The 27,545-nt window shown below is 47.5% G+C and overlaps 1 protein-coding gene across 3 annotated transcripts in view; it reads right to left on the bottom strand.

The window, feature by feature from the left end:
- MYOM3 (myomesin 3) overlaps nucleotides 1-27,545 on the bottom strand; it is a 66,154-nt gene that overhangs the window by 29,287 nt on the left and 9,322 nt on the right. The window contains exons 6-19 of one of the 3 annotated variants that reach the window (XM_074976435.1): nucleotides 25,472-25,567; nucleotides 24,378-24,466; nucleotides 17,527-17,571; nucleotides 14,863-15,003; nucleotides 13,240-13,401; nucleotides 11,353-11,433; nucleotides 10,851-10,992; nucleotides 10,346-10,545; nucleotides 9,176-9,229; nucleotides 7,644-7,771; nucleotides 4,780-4,963; nucleotides 3,144-3,318; nucleotides 2,465-2,586; nucleotides 789-976 (exon numbers count right to left, since the gene is read on the bottom strand). In XM_074976435.1, the coding sequence (XP_074832536.1) occupies nucleotides 789-976; nucleotides 2,465-2,586; nucleotides 3,144-3,318; nucleotides 4,780-4,963; nucleotides 7,644-7,771; nucleotides 9,176-9,229; nucleotides 10,346-10,545; nucleotides 10,851-10,992; nucleotides 11,353-11,433; nucleotides 13,240-13,401; nucleotides 14,863-15,003; nucleotides 17,527-17,571; nucleotides 24,378-24,466; nucleotides 25,472-25,567 (1,807 nt within the window). Of the gene's footprint in view, nucleotides 1-788; nucleotides 977-2,464; nucleotides 2,587-3,143; nucleotides 3,319-4,779; nucleotides 4,964-7,643; nucleotides 7,772-9,175; nucleotides 9,230-10,345; nucleotides 10,546-10,850; nucleotides 10,993-11,352; nucleotides 11,434-13,239; nucleotides 13,402-14,179; nucleotides 14,232-14,862; nucleotides 15,004-17,526; nucleotides 17,572-24,377; nucleotides 24,467-25,471; nucleotides 25,568-27,545 lie in introns of those variants that run through there. The other 2 variants (XM_074976436.1, XM_074976437.1) reach the window with 2 other exon arrangements.

The raw sequence follows: 27,545 nt of genomic DNA on the forward strand, positions 1-27,545 counted from the left end.
GGAATAGTCAACATGGGTACACCTAGGGCAAGTCATGCCTGACCAACTTGATTGCCTTCTTTGACAGGTCACTGGCTCCGTGGATATGGGGAAGGTGATGGACCTGACATACCTTGACCTTAGGAAAGCTTTGATAAAATTTCCAACAGTATTTGTGCCCACATGTTAAAGTAGTATGGCTTGGGTAAATGGACTGTTAGGTGGATAGAAAGCTGGCTAGATGGTCCAGCTCAATGGGTAGTGATCAATAGCTCTATGTCTGGTTAAAGGCCAGTATCAAGCAGAGTGCCCCAAAGTTCAGTTCTGGGGCCAGTGTTGCTCAACTCATCGCTAGCACAAGGAATAAGGGAGGTTGATGGAAGAAACTCTCCCATTGACCTCCCTCAGTGAGGACAGCCAGGTAAGTTGACTGCAGATAAGGCAATTCTAGCTACGCAATTGCCATAGGTAGAATTGAGTATCTGCAAATCGGCTTACTTTCCTAGTATAGACCAAGCCTCCAAACGTCCCCAGAATGCACTTGGCCTCAGACGGTGGGACAAACTTGGAACTGAATCGCAGTCCCTAGCTCCAGAAGAGTAGTCGTCATCCTGACCCAGATTCTCTGCTCCCTTTTGCATGTTGTGTAGGCACGCTCAAAGGTGTGGGATAAGGAGCTACTTCAGGAAGAGGGACAGAGCAAAATGGAGAGAGGTCAAGGCCAGAGGAGGAAAATGGTCACCCCTTCCCATAACCACCATTCCAACCTCCTCAGCCAGAAATGTGGTGTTGCACTAGGAAATCAATACCTTGTAAACTCGCTGTGCAACAGGTTTGATATTGACTTCATGCCAGTCGAGTTCAGCGGCATCGTGCTGATCCAGGAAGTAACCCAGAATCTTTCCCCCTCCTTTGCGCTTTGGGGCTTTCCACCCAATCATCATGTCGTTCTTCCCACAGCTCAGCAGGGCAAAGTCACGGGGGGCTGATGGACAAGCTACGTGGGGAGGACATAGAGGAAAAGAGATACGGTATGAAAAAGATTTAGGAGTCCACTGGCGATCCAGAAAAGAGCATCTGTCAAAGTGGAGTGACAGCCACAAGCACAACTGGCTTGATTCTCATGTGCACTAAGAACCCTTTATACGACCAAGGCCACATAAAGGGGCCATCAGATGGGTCTAGTTTTCATTTAAATTGCTTTTGGGAAAACCCCTCAGTATTTTGGAGCTTTATACAGGTTGAACCTCTCTCATCCAGCACCATTGGGCCCTGACTGGTGCTGGATGAGAGAATTTGCTGGACCAACGGAGGTCAGTTTTGTCTAGCACATTACCAACACTTCCACTGCTTCCTGGGCTCTTAGGAGACATTTAGGGGTAAATTAGAGCTAAATAATCTCACAGGGCACTGAGAGCCAGGACTGGTGGCTGTAAACAAACTTTGAGACCATGGGAAACTTGGCCACATGTACGATAAGCAGCTGTCCAGCTAACTCAAATCAGGCTGGATTACGGAGTTTGCTGGGCGATAGAGTTCCAGATTAGAGAGTTTCAGCCCGTAATTTTAAGTGGTGCAGCGAAGGTGCAGGGGGTAGCTGTGTGTGTGTGTGTGTGAAAATGCAGCAGTCTGAAACAATGAAAAATGAAGGTATGCGAGGTGACTGCTGGGAGACTTTAAGGTAAATTGACTGCACAGCTACTAATGGAGGCTGCACCTAGGAAGTGGAAAACATTGACTTAGATTCTCTCCTTCCTTGTATTTTGCATGACCTGTGCCAAACGTATGCAATGCAGGTGTAGAACACCAAGAAGTCAGAGAGACAACATTCCACAGCCACTTTGCACAAGTGCAACTGAAGAGACAAGCTGCAAGGCAGGAGAGAATAAACCCTGCTCTACTGTTTAGCTGCTCAGGGGTGGGATCATTTACAAGTGGCTAAACCCAGTTGGGCGTAAATGATACATTAGCAAAGGAGCTAGTTTGCTACAGGTGTGTCTACACAGTAAAGTTATTTCGGAATAATGGCTGCTATTCAGAAATAACTTTGCAAGCATCTACACCATGCAACCGCGACTTTGAAATCATTTTGAAATGGTTCTTGGTTTATTTCAAAATTGGTTAATCTCATTGCATGAGAAATAGTGCCTCTTTCAGTATTTTGAAAGAGGAGCTGTGTAGACAGGAAATAGGGGCTACTTTGAAACAAGCTATTACGGAAGAGTTTGTTCTGGAATAAGGCTGCTGTGTAGACATAATATTTCACATCAGAGCCCCTGGAAACTGTGCTTCCACAGGCTCTAATCCAAAATAGATACACACAAGAACGCACTATGCAGGATAAGTTTTGCTTATTTTGGGGCTTCTCTTTAGTGTGACTGCATTACTCTGGAATAGCTTATTTTGGAATAATAGCTCCAGAATAACTCTGTAATGTAGACATACCCTTATGTGTGCACCTGGGCATATGCAACACAATACTTACATATAGCTGGCCTCACAAGGATGGGGTCGGACTCCGGTGAGCTGTCACTCACTCCTGCTTCATTGACAGATTTCACGCAAAAGACATACTCTTTCCCAGGCTGGAGCCCTGGAACAGTAAACCTAAAAGAGATGGTAAATTTGCTTGCATATAATGGTTCCAAGAGCCCTCTGAGGGGGAAAAAGCATTTCAATCATTTTATCAGTGTGTTAGTGGTTATTTCTGTGCCTGTGGGGTTATTTACCCCTCTAGCTTAAAGTGCATTGGTTCACACATGACACTTATGGAACAATCAGTAAATAGGAAACAGATCTTGAGAGCTGCTTAGCAGATCCTAGACTCTACAATAGGCCCTATAATAAAAACGATTCCCTTGGGGCCCATTCTTGAAAGATGACAATGTTCTACCGCAGAACAAACACAAGGGGTCTATCATTACACACACACACGGTGAGCTTTAACACCACATTAAGGACTATGTTTCGACATGCAGATGAGTGACTTTGCTGCCCGGCCTGTTAACCTGCCTCAGACGATCAACTGAATCTGGACATTACAGAACCTGAATAATGATTCTAAAAACAGGCAAAGGTTTTGGGTATGTCTAATGTGCATGTACGGAAATTTTTTTTTTTCTTCTTCCTTCCATAAACACAGAAATCCAAGAGGATGAACTCACTTGTTACACGTCACAGGTTTATTATTCACAGTCTGCCATTCGTCTGCCCCGACCTCCCGACAATATATGTAATAGCCAAGAGGCTCCTGACCATCCTCCAACTTATCCCAATGCACAACAACGGATGTCTTCGTGTCTCTGAAAGCTAGAACCTGAGAGGGAGGTGGGAGGGGAGCTAGGAAAAAGAAAAAAAAAAAATGGAACAAAATAAGGTTTGTTCTATTTCCAAATTATCAGTGCCACTTTTGAAAAACAAAAAACAATACAAAAAAACCCCAAAAAACACCGACTGCTGCCTGTCTGTCTTTTGATTTAGAAGGCCCGTTCTCTCAGAACAGTGAAAACTTCATTGGTATCACTGTGGTTACTCCTGGAAACCTTCCTAAATTGGAGGAGAATCAGGCCCCAATTCCCAACTCTGCATGCAATTTTTGTGCCTGAATACAAAAGGTTGCACTAGAAGATGTGAGCCACCAGAGGTATGTGTAAGACAGGGGCACTGGGACAACTAAGAGAGACCGTGAAGTCAGCTTTGCAGCCTTTGCTAAGGGGAAGTTGACTTTTAGCTCATTCGTCAGAGACTCATGCCTTTGGCTCCTAAGTACCCAGGGCTCAATCCCACGTGCTGATGACTCAGGTCCGTCAGCACTGCAGGTGGGAGCTTGTCTAGGAATTTAGCTGGGAAGGCTCTGAAGTTCTGGATATGCTTCCTCAGCTAGGGGAAGTATGTAACCCACACACCTCTGTATACCTCCTAGTGGCACCAAGACCACATACAAGAAGAATATTGAGTCTTCAATACAGCCTCAGCCGGCTGTTAGCTTATGCGCCGGAGGCTGTAAGAGCAGGTTAGACAGACACCTCTCTAGGATGGTCTAGATGGTGTTTGGTCCTGCCAAGGGGGCAGGGGACTGGATTCAATGACCTCTTGGGGTCCCTTCCCGTTCTAGTACCCTATGAGTCTATGATTCTAAACTCCAGAGGGCTCAGGTTCAATTCCACCTACAGATGACCAGGGTCTGTTGACATTACACACAGAACACCATGAATGGACTTGAGACCAGCCTGAAAGCAGAGAATGAAGAGGCCAGCATGAGGCCTTCTGGCTTAACCTTAGCATGAAAAGTGGGTGTGAATCTCTGAATCCTCATATTTTAGCTATCCCAGCCCAAGGAGGGAAATAATACTACACAGTGGTCTTCCCAACCAGACATCCCACGTCCTGCTGGTGCTGCTGTTCATTCTGGAGTGCCCGCAGTCCGACTCTGTCACCCACACTGGGGAATGAGTCTGCGGCCTTCCTTCTTGTCCTGCTATGTGCTCCATCTGCCGCAGAGCATGCCCGGTACGGGAGACATTCGGCTGAGTGCCAGAAGCGTGCTTGGAATGGAATAGAGGGACTTGATCGGCTTCCTTTTTAAAAATGACTTTAATGCCAGCCTCACTAGTCAATTTACAATGACTGACCACAGTGTAATGAGGTGTGGATTTAAGGCTTTGAGTGACTTCCTGGAGTGCCAGGGAGAGCTATACAATGACGTACTGCAATGCACAAAGGAAAGAAAAAAAGAAGCCTGCGCTAATGTTATAACCTACCCCATTTTCCATGTTAGTGTCATGCTTTTTGTATGGTTACCTAATTTTGTTCCTGCCGTTATGGGCTCACTGGGCAAGGACGGCTCGCTTACTCCATATTTGTTAGCCGACCGCACACGGAAACAGTACGGTTTCCCTTTCACAAGATCAAAGAGTGCAAATCTTGGGGAATTCACCACCATCTCCAGGTTGACATTTTGCCAGCTGTTGCTGCCTGCAATGGACTAGGAAGGAAAAAATGGCAACTGACAAATCAGAGAGATGAAAACCGCCTGAAGAAGTTGCTTCCCTGCCCTCCAGCATAAACATGTATTTGGGAAACAAAGATCTTATTTACCCAGACTATTTCTTGGGTGCAAATCTAGCCCATTCCTTGTTGGCCACAAAGGGGGCCTTTGCTGCACAGGTGCTGCAGCGCTGCTTTTCAGATGGGGAGCAGAGGTATGAGGATAAGATATGACTGGAGCAGGGAAGGGATAGAGGCAAACCCAGAAGGATCATAGAATGCTAGAACTGGAAGGGACCTCAAGGGGTCATCAAGTCCAGTCCTCATTAAACACCGCCTACACCATTCCTGTTAAGAGATTTACCCAACCTGCTCTTAAATGTCTCCACTGATGGAGATTCTACAACCACCCCAGGCAATTTATTCCAGCTCTTAACTACGCTGCCCATCAGGAAGTTTTTCCCAACGTCCAACCTAACCCCCTCTTGCTGCAATTTAGTCGTTCAACTTGTCAATTCTAAAAGCATAGAACTGAAGGAAGAGCTACACATCTCAGAGCTGGAAGGGACCTTAGGAGGTCATTGAGTCCAGTCCCCTGCCCTTTTGACAGGACCAACCACTACCCTCCGCTGCTTTTTTCCCCCCTTTTATTTGCCCCAGATCCCTAAATGGCCCCCCTCAAGGACTGAGCTCAGAACCCTGGGTTTAGCAGGCCCATGCTCGAACCACTGAGCTATCCCTCCCCACAACAAACAGATGCACTGGCCCCAACCCTTCAAAGGTCCTCTTAAGGATTGAGCTCACAGCTCTGGGCTTATAATATCAATATTTGAGCCACTGAACTATTGCTACTGTACAGTTCCTCCCACCTGCTCTGCTGCTGATGGCTGGGTAAGGCCCCATGGAGGCTGCTCCATCCATTTAATTGGAGTAGCCTCTGGATCCCTTCCTCCCATCCTTTTCTTTGGCTCATCCTCACGGGCCAGGCATCAAGAGCTGGATTTACACCCTTGTAAACTGAGCACTAGCGAAGGGGCTGACCGGGCCGTTTTGGCGATCAGAGGCCTCCGGTTACTCACACAGCGTGGAATGCATGGGCACCTTCCCCCACGCTGCCCTCCCCGTGTGTCTCATTCCCGATCTTAGGGGAGAGAGAGCAGAGCTCAAGGGCAGGCAAGATACGGCCCACGGGCTGGATCTGGTCTGCCAAGCCGCATCCAGCCCACAGCGCCCCCTGCTAGGAGCCTGAGGCAGGCTGTGCTTGCTGCAGCCCAAGGCTGCTCAGAATGGCGAGTGGCTCCCTCTAGGCCCTGCGTGTGTGTGGTGGGGGGGGTGACTTTGCACATTACCCCCACCCCCAGCCCCATCACCGCAGCTCCCTTTGGCTTATTTCTGGCCAATGGGAGCTGCGATTATTGGGCTGGGGGCAGGGCAGCGTGTAAATGTAGTGGTTCAACTTTTCAATTGCAAGAGGCACATGGCGCGGAGGGGCACATGGAGGGAGCTGTTTGGAGCAGCCTGTGGCTGCAGCGGGCATTTGGGCCTATCTCGGGGTCCTGAGGGACTGTCAGACAGGAGGTGCCTAGGTAAATGCCTCCTGGACACAACCTGGCTCTGGCACCCCTGGCTCTGGCACCCCTGCCTCTAACTCCTGGCCCTATGTCACCCTGTCCACCTGCACTGAGGCTGCTCAAAACAGCTGGTGGCTCCCTGTGGGTGCTGCGTGCCTCTTCTCTTGTGGTGAGGGTTGGGGGAAGGGGACAGGACTTTGCATTCTGCCCCAGCCCCCAGCCCAAACATCCAGGTCAACACTCAAACCCTCAGTGCCTCCCTCCCCTTCTGCCCTGCACCCCTTCCTACCCCTCCCCCAGGGCAGAAATCCTCTCCTGCACCCATAACCCCTCCCAGACCCTGCACCCCAATCCCCTGCCCCAGTCACAGCCCCCTCCTTCACCCTAATGCCCTCTCAGACCCCACACTCTCTCCTGCACCCAAGTGTCTTATCCAGAGTTCCCTTCTGCCCCAACCTCTATCCCAGACCCAGCATCCCCTCTACAGGAAAGTACGGCCCTTGAACACTTACCAAAACCTTGCAGTGCCCCCCTCATCAAAAATTATTGCCCCCTATGCCTATCCTTACCCCAGTGTCTCTCTGCTGAGGCTACCCTCAGGGCCCCCCAGTTTGCCAATGCCATTATGATGTCTCTTGAGGGAATTGTGACTCACCCAAACACCGTACACAGCCTGGCCCTGACATGCTGCTGCTGTCACTCCCCACCTGTGCTGGACTCTGAGGGATAACCCAGAGGTGAAAGGTGTATATTGCACTCCCAAGCTTGCTGTACACTAGGGAGTTAGGTCCACTGCAGATATTCATTTCTAGCTATGGCAACTGCACAGCTAGAATTGACTTATCTGCAATCGACTTACCTGGCCGTCTACACAGAGGGAGGTTGATGGGAGAAACTCTCCCGTCGACCTCCCTTACTCCTTGGGGTATTGAGGAGTACAGGGGTCAAGTGCCGACTCCAGATGGTTCGATTTCGTGCAGCTCTACCACGCTCACGATATCATACTCTGGAAGATTGACCCTGACCGGGTCAATCTTTCCAGCAGTGCGGATATACTCCCAGTTTCTAGACTGGCAATATTCACCCTTCTCTGGATTACTTCCTTACCTTTTCCACATAGTAATTCAGAGGCTCCTTGCCTCGGGGATCTGGTTCGTCCCAGGACAGGACCATGTAATCTTCTCTGACTTCACTTGCATGAACATTAGTGGGAGGGAGCGGAATTTTAATCCTGCCTGTGGGAAGATGGAATTTAATACCGTTCATTGATAACATACCAGGAAAGGAATCTCCTATTAAACAGGGACTTTTTTTTTTTTTTTTTTACACTTTTTCAGTGTCAGTGAAGCTCCTTTGGTGAGGAGAAACCCTTAACCCTTTTCACCAACTGGGGATATAAAGGCAAATTTCCTTCTACACATGCATTTGTTTGACAATGTTCTGATAATTTTTAATGATAAAATATTTAATTCTCTACTCTCATTGTGTTGTTTTAAATAAGGGATGTAGTTGTCATACTCTAACTTGTTTTAACGGCTTAGGGCTGACCTGCAGCATCCACCTTTGAGTACATTCCTTTCAATGTGTGTGTTTCCATTACACCCAGATTCGAAACACTAGAGGATTTTGCCATGGCCATTACCAAAACCTTGTGGCCCAAGCTCCAGATACAGCTCCCTCTCAGGAGTTCAGCTGGTAACATGGAAAAGTCCGGTTGGTTCAGTTTCTAAACCCCAGCAACCTCACCCTGAGATTTGCACCAACGTAGAAAAAATTTGGCTCCATGAGTCAAATTTTCTAATGCCCCAAAGTACCATTTTCAAGAGTGACTTAGGATCCTAAGTCCTATTGACTTGCAATGAGACTTAGGTTCTCAAATGCCTAAGTCACTTTTGAAAATGAGACTTAGGGACAGATTTTTAAAGATTATTGTGGTGCCTAGTGAGATTTTAAAAAACATCTCGGGGTGCCCAACACCATGCTTAGCACTCAGTTAAGCATTGCAATGCAGAGCAGAAAAATGCCAAAATGCCTTTAAAAATCTGGCCTTTAGTCTGTTTTAAAAATAGGACTTAGGCATTTCTGAAGATTTTACCCCGTAATCCTTTTAATAAAAATGCTACATTACTCCTCCAGGCTTGACCCAATCACAAGTCTAATAGTATCATGGCACCTGATAAACTGGTCTTGTATTTTCAGCCACGCCAATGGAAGTGAGGCAAAGGGGGCATTTTTCCCAGGACCCAGCAATTCAAAGGGGGCCCAGGCTCCCGGCCACTGACACACTGAATGCTTTAAATTGCCGCCGGAACGGCAAGTGGTGCGTTCCAGGCAGCACTAAGGACTGGAGGAGCGGGAGATGCGGTGCGGTCCCAGCTGTGCTGAGGGCTGGCTATCCCAGCCTTACCCCTTCTGTTTTACGCCATGCCCTTTTGGGAGCACAGAATTGCCCCTCCCTCACCTTGCCCAGGAGCCCAGCAATTTGGTCAGCACCCCTTTGTATTTTGGAATGCTTCTGTTTTCCTGGAGTGTAAAAAACATCCCTGATCCCAAACCCTAGGAAGTGGGATTTTGGCCTCCTTGTACTATAACAAGCATCAGTGTCTAAGAAGGGGGGTTATGCTTAAGGTTGCAGTTACCTTCCAGTTCATCTTTGGAAACTGTAATCGTCTTTCCATCATCATAAGGGATAGCTAGAGATTTAAAAAAAAATGAATATTATTCACTAGGAGAAGGCAGCACAAGTCTCATAGAAAGATGGAGATGAGAATTCTGGGGGGGGTCTTATATGCACAGAAAGCTGGGGGAGTTTGGCCTCCTCCCTTTCAGTACCAGCTTGTCCCAAAAGAAGTGCAACAAATGAACAATGAATTTTATATATATATAGAGAGAGAGAGAGAGAGAGAGAGAGAGAGAGAGAGACGGGGGGGAACTCCCTAGAAATTTAAAAAAAAAAAAAAAAAACTAAAACAGCCATTTTGCATGAGACTCATTTTAGGCCAAGGTTCAGTTTGCCCATTGCCCCTTTTGTCTTCCCATTGCAACTGCTCTGGACAGCAGCGGGTGTGTAAGCAGAGATCACGCATTGTTTGGGTGAGACAATAACCCACAGAATGATCAGCGCAGACACTCGGGTGCTGTCAGTTATCCTGGTTTCACTGGCATTCCTGGAGTTCTGATGGTTTATAGCTGCTGAGGATCTGCCCACTGTCTTTTCCTACCCAGCGCAGTTCAGGGTGTTTTAGGTCCTGTTTCCAGCTTTTTTAATTTGGACCAATGATGTCCCCTGGGGTGTCCAGCAGGGCTCAGCAAAGTTCCCTGTACTTTTTAACAGCCATGGGCAGAATAATTTTTTATGCACCCCAAGCCATGTGTGGCTGTGCACCACCAATAGAAACACACACTGCCAGCTCTGGGTGCTCTACAGATCAGCTGGGCAGCTCCTGAATCTTTTCTGGGGAGCTGCCCAAGCACTCTGAGGTGGTCATAGAACTGGAAGGGACCTTGAGGGACAGCATTCCAGTCCCCTGCAACAGGGCCTGTCACCATCCTTGGCAGAGCCTGCTGCAGACCATTGAAGGGTCCCCGCAAGGGCTGAACTCACAACCCTGGGTTTAGAAGGGCAACGTGCTAATCACTGAACTATTCCCTCCCCCAGCTGCCAGGGAGCACTGGGGCTAAGGCATGTTTGCAGCATAAGGGCTGCAGTGATGTTTGTGAAATTAGGGCACTGGGGTAAGTCATTCCATGACACCTCCGCAGCCTCGCAATGCCCATGGGGAAATAACATCCCCCTCTCTGATACCTACTCATCACTCTTTTTTCCTCATTGGGGTCCTTCATTGTGACGGGCCGGCTGGGCTTGGAAGGGTTACTGATACCAGAGTGGTTGACGGCTTTTACCCGGAACTGGTACGTCTTTCCCTCCGTGAGGCATGAAACAGGGCACTTGCAGGTCTTCACAGGCATTTCATTACAAGGCATCCACTTGTCGGTGCCCACCTCGCACCTGCAACAAAGCACAGACCATGCAGTGCCTCGGGGGTGGTCCCTCAGTGTGGAACCAGGCTTTCGGCAGGCTCCGACTTTTGTAAAAGGACCGTGCAGAGCAACAAACGTACGTCTGCTCCCAGAACGGCAGGCTGGGAACTTGTTGCTTTATTGAAGTGCATCAAAACAAAATGCAGGCGGTTGGGGTGGGGGTAGAAAACTATTGATTAAATAGCAATTGAAGAGTGAGCATGAAGTCATCCCATAATCTGGGTCTCCCCAGTAACGCGATCATGACCACTAGAACATTTTAATCATACAAACCTCTCAATAAAGTACCCAAAGACTGGACTTCCTCCACTATTGCTGGGGGCTACCCAGGAAAGGAGCAGGCAATCTTTGTTTACATCGTGGGATTTCACACTGAGGGGCGAGCCAGGTGCACCGGCCATTACTGCCGCAGCATCTAAAGGAATACAGAGCAATGTCTATTCAATTGTTTGCCCCCCCACCCAGGTTCTGCACCTTTCAGTGCCCAAATACTCTTGTCTACAGAGAGAGGCTGTTCCTTCCAGTCCTGGCATTCTGTGATTCTGTGTTTTTGTGTTCAGTTTGCTGCAGATTTCCACAAAGGTGACACACACACACACACACACACACACACACACACACACACAGAGCGCTCGCTCTCTGTCTCTCCCCCTCACCCCCATGGAGATATTCATCCCGTTCCTTCCTCTTCTTATTCATTTGTAGAGCAGCAGTTCTTAGGGCCCCATGGGAGGTGCTGTACAAATGCAGATCAAAAAGATGGTAACATCCTAACCCAAAGAGTTTACAATCCAGTCTATGCTTGTTCTTGATTCATTGGTGTCTTTGGGCACATAGAGAAAACGAACAGTCTGATCTGCACGGTGAGAGAAAAAATCCACTTTGTAAAACCAGAGTTAAATGTATTTAACTCTAAAAGGAAGACATTAAACACTCCAGAATACAGCAAGGAGCTTCCTAGATTATATGGTGACCCCAGGCCTGCCGATGGGGGAGAGGGACAAAGGGGACAGTTGCACAGAGGCCCAGCATTTCAAAGGGGCCCACAGCTTTGGCAACAGTGGTAGCCAGAGCTCTGGGCCTCTTTCAAGTGTCCCAGCAGCGCTGTTCTGCACAGCTCTGGGGGAGGGGTGGGGGCCTAGCACTACAATCTGAGCAGCGTTCAGGGCCCCTTCTGCCCTTGACCCCACTTCTTCCGGGACGTGGAGCCTGGCCCTCCAGCACAAGGTTGCTGACAGCCCACTGGGAAGAGCTCTACTAGCAAACCAGTTCTGAACACGTCATGTTTTGAGTAATGTCTTTTAAGATTAACAGTAAAGGTCAATTTTTGGTTTTAAAAGATCTTGAGATGAACGAGAGCTGACCTCGTCAGGACGTAAAAACAAAATAAAAATAATCCAGCCTTTGCTCAGCCTGGAAAACATTTGCCAGGCTGATAGGGCAAACAGGTTCTGCAGTTAGAAGTGGACAGCTGCCCATCAACCCTAACCTTGTCTTATAAATCAGACTACATGGCTGTTCAGTACATCATGTTACTGAAAGCCCACCATGAATTCTGTTTGGCCATTACGAGCTGCATGGGGTTCCCCACCTCACTTCTCAGATGCGCGGCATGGAGGGAAGGAATTCCCTGCCCCAGGAGGTAGCAGAGTCATGCAGCCACCATGCTGCTTCTGCATCCCTCCTGGGGATCAATGGCAAGAATGATTACAGGGTGCCACCCCTGCTTTCCCCTCACACACCACATCCTTACCTCCAGATCCCACTGTGCAGGACTGCTGCCCTGCTGAGCTCCGTGGTATGCAGAGCAGGGTTCCCTGTAAGCTGAGCACTCAGGTGGCCACCCAGGAGAGACTCAAGTGCTGCCCATCTGATTGGCAGAGCACCCACAGCTGGCAGCCTGTTTCTCTATTGGGGGTGCACATCTGCACATTTCGGTGCACAGAACAAAATTTATTCCACCCTGGATGGAAAACTTAGAGGGAACATTGATGGAGATGCACTGCTGCAACAGCTCCCCAAGACCTATGCTAGCTTGGCTCCACTGTTCCTGGTACTTCTCATCACTGTGGAGAAGGGAATAGGACTTGCTCCTCGAAAAGCAAATGAAATCCATTCTCTGCCTTCAGTACCGCCTGGGCCACAGCTGACAATTACGGGGGGGGGGAAGCACATGTGCGTGGTGGATAGATAGTCCCTCATTTTCCACGTGTAACGCTGACAGACTTGGGTTGCCAGCACCAGGGATAGAACCCGCCAGCATAGGGTCCAAAGCCCTGCATGTGAGCTAAAGGCCAGCCGGCTCTCAGCTGAGGCTGCAGAGCAGAGACTTCCCTCACCCCAGATGAGGTCTCAGTACCTCTGGGTACTCCACATGTTTTGCACTAAGCACTCTGCAGTCCACAGAGTCAGGCAGCCATTTTGTGCTCAGTGCAGTGCAGAGAGCTGCAGAGGAAACCAACGCAACAGGACTTGGGCCTAAAGTCCCGAGAGCCTAAGGCGCTACTGAAAACGGGGTGCAAGCACTTCCGCAAACGTTACCTCTGGTTAATGTTGGGGGCCGGGAGGGAAAGCGTTTCCATGCAAATGAGGCTGGGAATTCTCCCACCCCCGTGGGTCAGAAAAGAGCCTCTCTTTAAAGAGGATGCAGAACGGGAGGTACCTCTAATGAACACATAAGCACTCTGCTCATGGTAGCCATCCAGCACAGGGACACGGACTGTGTAGAATCCCTCGTCTTCTTTGTAAGCGCACGACACGGTCAGAGAAGCCTCACGATCCAGACATTTCATCTGTCGGCGATCAGACTCCTTCAGAAGCTTGCCTGCAGGGAAATGAAAACACAGGTGAACTCCACCGCAGCTACGCCCTGCTCAGAGGGGCATGGGGCAGCGGCACACGATGCAAAATGCTGAGCAGGACGGGCCTGGCAGGGGACCCTGGGCCTACGCTAACACAACTCGGCTGCACAGCCAGCCAGGTCCAGCTTCAATGGGAGTTAGGTTCACAAATACCTTGGAATTGCTGGGCCCATGGGACTGCTGCCTATTAGCAGAGGTGAGGCATTACAGGGGATTGCATCACTATGCTCATTAGCCTAATGAAGTTCAAGCTCCAGCCCCTGTCTTCTGAGGCACAGTCATACCCTGGCCCCCTTCTCCTGTTTTATACATTTTGCTTGTGCAGGAAGAACCCTGAGCAAGAGGATTAATTCTGCTCACTCTCCACAAATAGCAGGCATTTGTCCTCAGGGCTGCATGGTGCAGAGTAGTGCTTTTTGTCAGCTGATCTCATAGTGTCATACAAAAGAGCTCCAAAGCTTCATTTTACAGTTAGGGAAACTGAGGCACAGAGTGGGGGCATAGACTTATCAAAAGTCTCTCAGGTGGCCACTGGTAAAGCCAAGATTAGAACTCGGTGCACAAGTGTGCACCAAGACCGTGTATTTTGCCTCTATGCCCAAGCCTTGGAAGAGCTCAAATGGGAATCTGAGCTCTGACTTCAGCCCATCTTCAGCACACAGCAGGTTCTGCTGCTTGCATAGCTGATTTTAGCAGGAATACCCATCAGGAAAGGCAGTCTTTGGGTAGATCTGTACTTACCGGAAGATTGACCCCGTCAGGGTTGATCTTCCAGGATTTGATTTCACACGCCTATTGGGGATGCGCAAAAATGAATTATTGGGCTCGACCCTTGACCCTGGTACTTCTCATTATTGCAAGGAGAAAGGGAGGCCTGGTAAATTGATCTTAGATACGTCAATTCCAGCAACGCAACTGACATCTAGGATCGACTTTCAAGTCTAGCATAGACCCAGCCTCAATGTGTTACTCCTGAGACAGAGACAGCCTCCCACCGCTTAAAAGGCACAGGGAAAATTGACCTTCTGGCAAACACCAGTGCTCTTGATTTTGCATATGAGGGCTCTGTTGGTGACTTACCCCTGCTACGGACTGCTAAAGAGTCCTACAAATTCCTTAATTCGCCAGCATCTCCTCTGGCTTTACAGGAATATAACAGCATCACTTTGCACTTCCACCATGGAGGCCCAAGGGCCCTAACCATTCTTTACCAACATACATTCCTTAAGGCCCATGCCACCCCACCAAGCAGGTCTGTATTCTTATCCTCGTTTTACAGATGAAGAAGAAATGAAGATTGCAGCAGAATTAGGAACAGAATCCAGGAATTCTGGCACCCAGGGCTCTTCAGCAAGCACAACACCTGCGCTCATAGGGGGAAGGCAGCCGCATCAAAGAAATCGACGTGGCCACGAAATACACACCGTCTCTGAACCAGGTGATATTTCTTTGGTGTTGAAGAAGGTCAGAAGAAAAGAGGCAAGAGAGGGTGAAAGGTTCCTTCTCTCTGGAGAAGAGGGGCTTCAGGGAAAAGGCAAAATCAGCCTCTTGGCCAATGAGCGATCCTGTGAAACAAGAGCACAATCATGGGGCCTGGATTAAGGCTACCATTTTGTCACACCAAAGAGGAGTTAGAATCAAGGCCCCCAGACTGACTGGTGGTGTAACCTAGCGGCCTAAAAGGTTGGGTCCTTCTGCCCTGCCATCTCCATCGCATCAGAGAGGCAGACGGACCAAACCTGAGTGGCGCTGCAATGCTCTGCGCCAGGCGCAAAGCCCGGCATGACGAGCTGGGCCAAGCCCCACGGAAAAGGAGCTGTTAGTGAGGGCTTGTTCTACTGTCTTCCCCAGTCCTGCTTTCAGAACGTAATGGTCTCTCCCCACACCTCTGCTATGAAAGTTTCCAGCCATCCTCACAGGGATGTAGTGGGGGGGAAGGGGAACTACCCCACTTCTTCAGGGAATGGGTTAAATCCAGCCTTGGGAGATGGTTGGGGCAGAAGAGCTGTGGCCATGAGCTGCCAGTTGGGCCCAGCTAGCGGTGTGTAAATACGCACTCCAGGAGAGAAAGGAAAGGGAGACTCTTGCTCCAGCTGGGGAGCACGATGGAACCTGGCTGCCAGGGAAGCTACAGGGGCTTCCTAACACAGAGCAAGGCTGGGGGAGCTCTGGCCAGACAAGCTGGGCCTGAGATAAGACCCGAGGATCACAGCTGTCCCATCTGCCGGGTGAGGTGGGGAGGCTGCCCCAGGCCCTGCACTTCTGGGGCCCCCGCCACCCCAGCCATCCTGTGGATGGGAGGTGGGGAGGATTAGTAGGGCCAGGGGTTGTGCCGTGGGGGTGGTAGCAGTAGCAGGGAGCCGCTTTCTGCCCCCTCAGCCCCATAGTCATCATGTGGGGGAGGAAGTGGCAGCCTGCTCCTCTCCACCACCCTCGCAGCCGCTGAGCTTAGCTTCTCCTGCGTGGTGAGTGAGGCAGGGGAGGCAACCCCCTGCTGCTGCTACTGCCACTGCTGTGTGCAGCCCCTGGCCCCATGTTTCAGGAAGGAGGTAAGTGGGTGGGGTGTGGGTGAAGCAGGGGAGGCGTATGGCCAGGGCGTATGGGGTGGGGGTTGCCCCAGGCCCTGTCTCCGCTTTAGAACATCCCTGCTGAGGGTACTAAGGGGGCAGCAGAAGGCAGCAGGTCCACACCCTCTTGCCAATGATGAGTGGCCATTTCAGACTGCAGTTGGCCCCTGAGGTAAGGGGCGAGGTGATGCCTGGCTGTGGGTCACTGAGGCAAGGTGGGTACTGTCGCTTGGGGTTCCCTGGGAGGGGGAGGACGCCAGAGAGGGGGCACTGAGATAGAGCAGTCCTCTGAGGGAGGGGCACCGTGGTCTTGGAAGGTTGTGGGTCCTGATGTGAGGTGGTGGAGAACGGAAGCACAGGTAACAGCAGGCGAGACGCTGTTCAGAAGAGTATCAGAGAGGTAGCTGAGAGAGTCTCTGTCTTCAAAAACAACAAGTCCTGTGGCACCTTATAGACTAACAGATATTTTGGAGCATGAGCTTTCGTGGGCAAAGACCCACTTCAACCACAAAACCTCATGCTTCAAAGTACCTGTTAGTCTAAGGTGCCACAGAACTTCTTGTTTTTGTTCAGAAAAGGGCACTCCACAGGCTGACAGGCTAATTCCTGAGTGACCAGCAGGGGGTGCCAGGCTGGTGAGTCATACCCTGTTAACAAGCAGCCTCTTTGGTTAAGGTCCTTATTGTGGTCAGTATCAGAGAGGTAGCCGTGTTAGCCTGTATCTTCGAGAACACACATCTGATGAAGCGGGTCTTTGCCCATGAAATCTTATGCTCCAAAATATCTTGTTATTAATGTGGTCAGACACCTTGTGCCATAGAAACAAAAAAGCAGTCCAGTAGCACTTTAAAGACTAACAAAATAATTTATTAGGTGATGAGCTTTTGTGGGACAGACCCACTTCTTCCGGTCATAGCCTTACCCGAACAGACTCAATATATACTGCACAGAGGTCCAAAAATTGTTATCAAGGTTGGCAAATCAGAAGCGCAGAGGGGCGGCAGGAGGTGGGTGTGGTGTGGGGAAGTTAAGAGTTAGATAAAACAAAGTATGTAAAAGACAAAGTACGTAAAAGAGTCCTTATTCCACTAGGACAGCAATTACCTGGCCCATTATAAGTACTCTTTTACAAACTTTGTTTTATCTAACTCTTAACTTCCCCACTCCACCCCCGGCTCCTGCCGCCCCTCTGCGCTTCTGATTTGCCAGCCTTGATAACGATTTTTGGACGTCTGCGCTGTATATATTGAGTCTGTTCTGGTAAGGCTATGGTCTGAAGAAGTGGGTCTGTCCCACGAAAGCTCATCACCTAATAAATTATTTTGTTAGTCTTTAAAGTGCTACTGGACTGCTTTTTTGTTTTGATAGACTACAGACCAACACGGCTATCTCTCTGTCACTAACGCCATAGGTGTCCATGACACTTTTCATAAATATCAGGCTACTGGGAAGAGGTACAGTGTGTCTGAAGATGCCCAGGGCTTCAGCCCACACACAAAAACTCAGCAACAATTTACTCACGTTTGTATATTTCTGAATCAAATCCCGACTCCTTCCCGTAATATTCTGTAAAAGAAGGTGGAGGGGATGGGAGGAATAAACACATTGAACAAATTTGTTTCAGTATTTTCTTCTTGATCACATGCAATGATATTTAGGTCTTAGAGAGTGTCTTGCTTCTTCAAAGCATGATACAAACATTAAATACTGCAGAGCCTTTTACTAGCTTAATAAACAGTAAGCATTACTTGACCCACAACATAAATGCACCTCTGGGGCAGAGCATGACACCTATTCAACGCCTTATAGCAAGACTGCACAACAACACAGGGATGGAAGAGAAAAAGAATATTCCATTAAAAGTGCTGGGGAGACTTAGGACATCACAACATACTGACCAGTGGAGCAGAGCTGGAATCAGGCCCAGGACACTGAGGTTGCACTGCTGTACCATTGCAGAAAACGCTATGGAATCTAATGACCACAAGTGGTTTGCACCTCAGGTTTGTGACTCATCCCAAGGACGGTATGTCCAGAAATTCAGAACATTTCAAGACATGGGCTTACTACTGGCTCAGAGGTGTTACAAGCTAAATCAGCAGCAACACTTATCAAAGCACCTCCATGTTTCTTGGAGATCTTGCCCATGGAAACGGTGATCTGAGCCAAACCTTGAAAACCTTCTGGCCTCACAGCACAAAGTCTAGTGGCATTGAGTTTAACGCCAATCAATCATGCATCTGAAGGAATCAAAAACAAACACACCGCAAACAAGATGCAAATGGTGGCACAGACCTGTAGTTCTAAATTAATGAGCACAAGATTCTTTCTTACTAGCCAGAACACAGCAGTTAAAACAGGTAGAAATTAGGAAACTCAAAGCAGGAAACTGGTATTTTCTCCAGAACTGATTTTCTGTTGCTGTGATGACAGGCTTTTGCCAGGAAGCCAGGCAAAACTTTGCATTAATATGGGGAAATCCTACATTCAGCAGCTGCCTCTTACTTATTGCTTCCACAGTGGATCATGCCAACTTTGTGCATGGCTTAAGGAGTACCAAAGGGAAGGCATTACTCAGGGGCTACCTGCAGGCTGTGTAGAAAGAATGACCCTAAATGAATGAAACCATGTTATGGTGTAACCCACACACCTTTTGGGTGTGGTGTACTGTCCCATCAAGTGGCACAGAGAACAGCATTCCCTCTAAGCTAAGTGCTTGGGCAGCTGCCCAGGAGAAATTCAAATACCACCCAGGTGATTGGCAGATCGTCCGCAGCCAGCAACATGTGTTTCTCCTGGTGGTGCACATATCTTGGTGTGCCTAACATAAATGAAAAAAATTAAAGGGAACACTGACAGAGCTTGATTAGAGAGAGACTAATGAGGCTGCTCTATGGCCTTAACTAATAGCCCCCTGACTTTTAGCTCATGGGATAGAAGTTCCAGAGGTAACAGGTTCGATTCCACCCTGAGATGACTGTGGTCTGTCAGCATAACAATAGTATTACACAGGGATAGGCAGGAGATGGTAGGTGGATACATGGGTGGCAATGGCTGGAGAGAGGAGTTACATAGAACATTAAAGAGACATGCCAGGTTCATCAAGGATGACAAAGGACCCCAAAATAGCCTTGATAGGCAGGGCAACCTCACTAAAGGTCCACTTGGGACCGTGTAAAACATTAAGCATTGGTGGGCAACTTGTGACCACCTGATGTTCTGCCTGCAGACCTTCCCTGACTGTCCCCATCTTCCACATGGAACCCCCTGAGTCAGCTGTTCAAGCTCTGGGACCAATGGGGAGGAGAGGGAATAGAGGGCGATTCTACCTCTCTGATACTTGTCAGCTTTTAGAAAAGCACCCAGTTCTGGTTTTAAAATGGTCACTGCAACCCTGGGTAAATTGTTCCAATGATTTGTTACTCTCACTGTTAAAAGCCTGATGAAGCAGGTCTTAGCCCACAGAAGCTTATGCTCCCAAATATCTGTTAGTCTATAAGGTGCCACAGGACTTCTCGTTGTTTTTGTAGATACAGACTAACTCAGCTACCCCTCTGATACTGCTAAAAGTTCACACTTAATTCCCAATCTAAGTTGGTCTAGCTTCAACTTCCAGTCATTGGATTTCCTGAAGACCCCATTATTAAATATTTGTTAACCAAGTAAGTAATTACAGACCGTGATCAAGTCATCCTTTAACCATCTTTTTGCTAAACTAAATAAGTTGAGCTCCTTCACTCTATCACGACAAGGCAGGTTTTCTAATCTTTAATCTCCTGGCTCGTCTCTGGACCCTCTCCCATTTTCCTGGCTGGTGTTGAACATCTCTTGAGATTGAGTGGAATGGAAAGAGTGATGGAATTGTGGTGTATTGAAATGGGTGCTAAAATGATAGAATATCCCTGGTTTTGCCTGTGAGTTCAGAGGCTCTGGCGGGGAAGAAATGTGATCTGAATATTTCAGCCAGTCTGCAGAGAAACAAGCTAGAGAGAGATGTGGGTGAGTTGTGCCTAAGGATATATCTTCACTACCCAGCAGATCCACCCTGACCAGGTCAATCTTCCAGGGGCCTAGTAGGGATGTGCGAAAGTTGACAGACAACCTCTGCACTCCTCAACCTCTTGAGAAGTAAGGGAGGTTGACAGGAGAGTTTCTTCCACTGAACTCCCTCAGTGAGGAGGGCCAGGTAAGTAGATTGTAGATAAGTTTGATTCCAGCTATGCAATTGCTGTAGCTGGAATTGCATGTTTACAATCAACTTTAAGGTCTATTGTAGCCCTGGCCTAAGTCACTATAGGGAGCAGCCTGTTTTCTCTCTGGTTGCTTTTTAGTTCTTGTGCTTTAGTATTCTGGATTTTAAGAAATATAGTCACATTAAAGTTGCAATCTTTCAGCAAGAGCCTTTTATAATTTTAACTAGTTTTTTTTTCTCTTCTGTTTGTATGCCATGAATATAAGGAGAATCATGTGCCTTGTTCTGGTGCCATGCCTGTTTAGTTTCCACAAGCAGCATTTGAAAAGAACAATTAGGAGAGGGTATGAGAGAGAAAGGGGTACTAGGTGACCATTTTTGTGCATGTTATTCAAGCCACTTGCTTCTGCTGGTAATTGTATTCCTCACTGGTGTGTTGGGCTTGTTTGCATACCACTTTGTCTATCAGCGCCAAGTCAATATCATTCCCCTTGCAGAATTTATAGCCAATTCAGGGCTGTAAATCTAAGCCAGTTGGAACGGATCCAGCCATGCATGGATCTTATTTCTGCTGTCTTTCCCCAGGAACAACTTAACATTTTAAGAGATAGATGTCTTGATTTTCCAAGGTGTATACTAGACACTAAAGACAACAGGGTCTATGGATACTTTCATCACTTCTGACAACAAAACCAAGCACAGGAGGTTATATGACTATAGCAGTGTGGTATGCCTTCACCACTACAGCCCCATCAATTGCTTTTTATTGCTTTCCTCAAATGCAAACATATGCCACTATCTAACAAGACACTGCACACTGAAACCCCTGCCGTTCTACAGCTTTGCTTTCTGGAATTGACCTTCGCTCGGTTTGGATGGTGACATGCACAAGAGTTCCTGATGGAAAATTATGGTGTTGGTGTGGTTTTGATTTGCATCTCGGTTTGATTTACGTCCCAGGGGAAAGGAGGGCAGATAGGATGCAGTGCCAGATGGTAGCTGCACTGGAAGGGCTTCTCTACTCTATGGAGAAGCTTGCTACATGAAACTAGTAGTACAGAATAATTGTACACCCCAAAACTGTTTACCTATTCTAGCATCACAATAACCATTATTTATGCTCACCAGTCCAGAAAGCCTTGCAAGCAAGTGGCTGTCAATGTTGTTATAAGTAGAATTGGTCAAATAATTTCTGTTTGCTCTCTTTAAGTGAGCAATATCTTCCATTCCATTCTCTAAGTCGAGAAAAATTCCTTTCCAGTTGAGGATGATGCTTGGAAGTGAAACGAAACGAAACCAAAACATTTTAAAAAGGCTTTTGGTCATTTTACTGAAAGTAAAGGAAATCTCAGAACAAAAAGTAAGTTTACACCAAAGAAAACAAAAGGAAAAGGTTTTGCTTTTAGGGGGATTTTGTTATCAACTCAAAGTGATAAAATTGACACCACTTTGCAAAATGTTTGGGTGTCGCCAAATCTGCTTTTTGGCCACTTCTTCCGAAAAAAGGGTTGTGCATAAAACATTGCCTAGTTCCAATTATAGTGAATATCTGAGGCCTATTTGACGTGTGGCCATAGGTTCATGCACGCTGAATTCTGAATCATGTAGGGCAACGATCAGCAAACCCCCTGCCCACAGGGGTGCCAAGAGGGACACGCGAGCAGATTTTCATTGGCAAGCGAGGTGGGAGCTCAGCCCCGCCCCTCCTCCCCCATGCAGCCGGGAGCTTGCTCAAAGCCATGCCCCTGTGGATTAAAAAAAAGGCCAGCAAATGCCACCACCCACCACCTAAATTAAGATGCAGATTGTTACTGTTTATTAATGAAGCTGTTGTAAGTAGGATTGTTAGTGATTTTAAGTAGCAGCACAGGCACTCGGGACCATACGTAGATCAAATGGTCAAATTTCAGTACTGTCTTCAAGGTTGCTGCCCCCGCTGTAGGGCATTGTTTAACAATAGATTTTAAAGATATAAACAATACACAGGCCTTAAAATTCTCTAGGCTCATGCTGCTCTTGTGAAATCTGGATCCCTTTGTGGGCTGAGCTTTTATCAATGCACACTATTCAAAGAAAAGGCATGGTGATATCATGGCCCAGGATAGAGCAGAGAACGTTTGAAAAACCCACCAACAGTAAAATGAATCATATATACTTTTAAAAAACCCAGATGTCCAAGTAGCCAACTCAGCTGGCTTTACATCTCATATTGCCACACACCCTCATCTCTGAGCTAAGACCTTGGAGCAGTCAGATTACCCCCTATTGCAGAATGATATCCATCCTTATCTCTGATATTCTATTGCCCATGTTGGTTTCAGTGAGCATGTTTAGCTGGCTATAGTTCTGCAGATCTATTCCAGTCCAGGTTTTTATGACAGGATTGTTTTATATATAGATTAGAAATGTCAAGGTCTGAACAGTGACCCCATGAGAAGCTATTGTACGTTCCCCAGAACTTGGCATAATTTCCCTTAGTAAGTACCAGCCTTTTACTGCCTGTTGCTTCCCCACGGTCAGGCTTTAGCTTGGACAAAATCTTGCTAGATCTGTGTCTTTAAATGAAGGAATTTATAACAAAACTGGACCACTCTGTTGGGTTAAACTCTGCAATGAAAACAATTTTGTGGAGCACTGGGTGGAAAGAAGTCCTCTGGGAAGCACAATGCTCCTAAGTAGACTCCAGTCCCACACGCAAGATAAACACTAGACTGAGGTGTGCCTTGAACTGCAGGGCCTGGTAGACACAGAATACCTTCCCCACCGCAGGGTTAGTCCACTCCAGGGCAAGAGAGGGAAGACAGTTCTGAGCTGTGTCTAGAAAAGGTCTGACCAATTTTGGCTCCATCCACATGTGGCTGAGGCAGAGTGGCCATTTTTGAGGTGTAGCCAAGCAGCCCTTAAGGGAAAGGGCCTGACAAGCTCTGACAGAAGGGTTGTGAGGGAGAGATTCCACCTGAGTCTAGTGGCCTGACAGGGAAGCCATTGCCGTAAGAACAGGGAGCACTAAGGTCTCCATGAGGGCCCTATGTTGGATCTGGCCAGCAAGTCCCTTTGGCCAGACAGCTGCATAAAGGGCTGAAGCATGAGCGGGGCCCTGACTGAGAACAGGCAGGCACTCGGGGTTTCCATCCACAGGTTATTGCAGACACAGAAGGGGAAAGAAAAGTGACAGTGGTCTCTGTAAGCTGAGTGCTTGGGCAGCTGCCCTGGGGTAATTCAAGTGTTGCCCTAGTGGTTAGCAGAGCACCCACTGCATGTATTTCTCCAGTGGTGCATTTCCACACATGCCTTGGTTCACATAAAATTTATTCTGCCCCAGGATACAAAAATTTAGTGGGAACACATCTGACAGTCACACATAGATTAAGCTGTATCTCTGGTTTATAAATGCTGGGTTTTGTTGTAACTTGAGCCAGTTTTGATTTTTTGTGTAACTAGAACACCCTCAGGTTAAAAATCTTTAACCCAATTCCTGACAGCAGAAGAGCCCTGGCAGGAAAAAAAGCTCCTTCAGGGAAAGACAAGGGCTGTTAAGCCAAGCTGACAACAACAATTTACATGAAACTGTTAGACAATCTTTCATCCCTCTAATGAAAGCAATTGCACTCTGCTTTGAATAAGAGGAAGTAAAACCCTGAAGAGAATTAGTCTGTAGAAAATAGAGTGCACAGAAACAAACTTAGCAACTCTGCTTTGTACATGTTGTGACAGACTATGCAGGGAGAGGTTAGAGAGAAATTCCAATGACTGAATAAGGCTCAGATGCCTCAGGGTATTTTTATTTCAGTGGCATACCAATATTTGAGGCTCTGGCCCTAAAATTTTAAGCAGAAGAAAAGCTAATTGGATATGGACTCTCTCTCTCAATCTAGTTGTTGGTAAATTAACCTCTTCTCTCTCTGGTAGGGTGGCTGTTGGTTCTCTAATGAGAATTGAAACTGCTTTATTGACATATCTTACCAAGAAAAAGACAATATTAGTGCTTTTAAAAAGACATTTGTAGTCTAGTTGCTATTCCCTCCTATTCTCCCTCCCCCATCACTACAGGTGAGACAGACAACCCACTTTATACCCCTTGTTTACAGGTAGGCAGTTACTACAGGAATTTCTTTTAATGAAAATGAATAGAAAAAAAATCCCATAACATTTTGAAAAGGAAATTGAATTCACAACTTACTCTGGACAAGCACAGTAGCAAATGAATAGGCCTCACCATACAGATTTTTAACTTCGACGCTGTATTCAGCGGAGTCTTCCAAGGAGCATCTGGAAGAAATAGGTTTTTCCTTTTAAAAATTTTGGTCTTTGTTGCTCGTGCTCAAGGGTTAATGCTGAGCAGTGCACCCCAATATGGATTGGTCTTTAAGCCCTGAAATTAAAAGGGAAGGCTTGTAGTTTGTCATGATTGGGTGGCGGTGGGGGAAGAGTTGCAGCAATGGGGGCAGTTTTTTTTTACCTAGATGCCAGCTGTGTTATTCTTTTCTCACTTTCAGAATGCCATGTATAAGCTAAGATTCACCTAGCAAGCCTGTCTGTGCATCACATGACAATCTGGCCATTATATAACTTGCAGGCTTTTTATTTCTGTAGAAAAAGTAACAGTCCATCTAGACCTGTACATTGCCCCAGCACAGGTTGAACCTCTCTAATTAGGTGCTCTCTAATCTGATAACATCCATATTCTGGCATAGTTTAAATTAGCCAGATGTCCACTTCTCGTGGGTGTGGCCAAGTTTCCCCATGTTCCCATAGTTTGTTTCCATTCACCAGCCCTGGCTCTGTGTTCTGTATTGTTACTTAGCTCTAATCTAAATGTCTTTTAAGAGCCCAGGTAGTAATGGAAGTGTCAGTCATGCTGCTAGAAAATATTGACCTTCCATGGTTGAGCACCACTCAGGTCCTGAACTAGAGAAGTTCAGCCTGCACTAAGTGCCAAGACACAAAAGGAAATTTAGTCAAGTCTAAGGAACAAAGTAGAGTGATGAGGATCTGGAATAGATCAGAGAGTTTGCATTTACCTCCATTTATACAGGTTCAGACAACAACCATCACTACACCAAAGCCCTACTGAACTGTTAAAAGTATTGGGTCAACCTCACAATGGGCAAAGATTCAGCCCAGGTAAGTTCCCAGAGCCCTGGAACAAGGCCATGGAGAATCAGGCACCAGGCACACTTCTAGTCCAATCCCTTTGTTCTGCTGAACTGGTTTGGGAATCTCAGCAGACCAGGTCTTGGTGATAAGGAAGGAGCTCAAGGGTTTGTACTTTACCTATTGATGTCTAGTGTGAGCATGCCAAACTTGTTCTGCATCCTGTATTTCCCTGCTGGAGCCAGTCGGGGATCAATGCGGACTCCATTTTTGTACCTAGTTGAATGAAAGTGATACTGTTCAAGAGGGATGTTTTAGGTTAGACAAGAAATAATATGTTGAATACACTACCAGCCACACACAGAGACAGACTCTTTCATTAGACATAGCAGAACAGGGGCATGGACAGCTCATTACAGATGCCCGATTCTCTACCCTAGCACAAGTTAGAGCAGTCTTGGGGGGCTTCAATTTAATCTACCCGGTTATGGTTGCTGAGGGACCATATGCCAGCTGGGGATTGCAGATGGCATCTCTCTAACCATTCTTCCTGCCTGACGTTTCCTACCCGCTGCTGTGGGAGTTGCATGGAGGGAGGTCAAGAAGCTAGCTTTTTTGGCTCTAACTGCTGGAGACATCTGGCTCCCTTTGCACTGCTGGAATGGTACAGAAGGACCAGACTGGGGAAAGATCTGTCCCCAAAGCTCACCTGAAACACTGGCTGCAGGAGAGTTTAATCAAAGAATCCTAGGGCTGGAAGACACATCATTAGTTCAAGTCCAGCCCCGTGCCCAAAGCAGCATCAACCCCAACTAAATCACCCCACCCAGGATTTGTCAAGCTGGGACTTAATCTCTAGGGATGGAGATTCCAACACCTCACTAGGTAACATTCCAGTGCTTTGCCACCCTCCCAGTGAAAAGTCTGTCTCTTAATAAAGTCCTTTCAAACCAGTATTTGCCCGTTTCAAGCATTTTCATCCGAGGACAGTCCATTTGACCCTCAAACTGTGCATGGAGGTCCCTGCTTGATGTGTGAAATGTTATTCCTGGCCTTGTTTCTGCACGGCTGTTGTTAACAGCCAGTTCTGCTCAAGAGATCTCAATGGCATTTTCCATCCAACGGGTTTGTAACTAAGCAAAGCTCAGTAAACAGAACAGAGTCATTTCATATTTATCCAACTTCAGAGGCCATGACAGTTTAATCCCAAGGCACGTACGGTATCCTGCGAGTCAAACCCAATGGCCTGTGTACAGTGTCCCTGCACCTGTCCAGAGCACTGGAAAAAAGTGTCATTGCTCTAAGGTGCTGGCTAAGGACCAAGATTCGTAAGTACAAACTGGAGCTGGGGGTGTTAGCACCATGGCCATTCTCCAAAGCTAAATTCTTTACCAGTATTCAGTCTGCACTGCTGATAGGTGAGGTAACGCATCTAAGAGCTCACACACTGAAGGAGCTGGTAAAGACTAGGGTTTAAGAGCAAATTTAAAACTTGTTCATATACCTCCCTTGAGCTTGTCATATCTGGAGAGTCCACAGCTACTTGCTTGCTGGCACCAGGGTCTGGGGTAACAGTTTTTCCTGCTCATCTCCAGTATGCTCACCTACCTGCTCATGGCCAGCATCTCCACACTCAGAACCTAGAGATAAATAGGCATCTGCTCCCACAGTTCACATCCCATCCAAACCCTGAGTCTGACATCACTTCAGTGGAGTTACTCCTGATTCATGCTGGTGTAAATCCCTAGAATTGCACGTTACCCTTGCTTGCTGAATGTTGCACTGTCTCTCTCTAGTAATTGAGGTGTGCTGTGGTTCTGTCTGCTCAGACAGTGACAGCTTCTACTTGTAGATCTGCAGTGCCTGAGTTCTATCCCAACTCCTGACAACACCCAGAGGTGGTGAGTTACACAGGTGTCACACTGGTGTGAGTGCAATATCAAGCAACTGCTAACACTGTTTCCAGGAACCTCTGATAAGCCCTTTGTCATAAAATGCTCTGCCATGATGTGAGGAAAGACCAAGGCTTTAGCCATGCAGGATCTGGCCCTTTGTAGGTGAGAGCTGGGCCCAAACTCAGGCCCCTTACATCACAGGGGCATTAGCAAAGGTGAGAGGATCAGGTTTGTCCCTTTGAGAAGGTGAAATGTTAGTGTCTCATATGGCCCAGCAAGATGGTCTGCTGCAAGAAAACAAAATAACCTGCAATAGTTCTGCCCACAGCTGTGAGCATCTAACCATTTCACAGGTCTGC

This window comes from Carettochelys insculpta, chromosome 24, assembly GCF_033958435.1.
Source record: "Carettochelys insculpta isolate YL-2023 chromosome 24, ASM3395843v1, whole genome shotgun sequence".
NCBI lineage: Eukaryota > Metazoa > Chordata > Testudines > Carettochelyidae > Carettochelys > Carettochelys insculpta.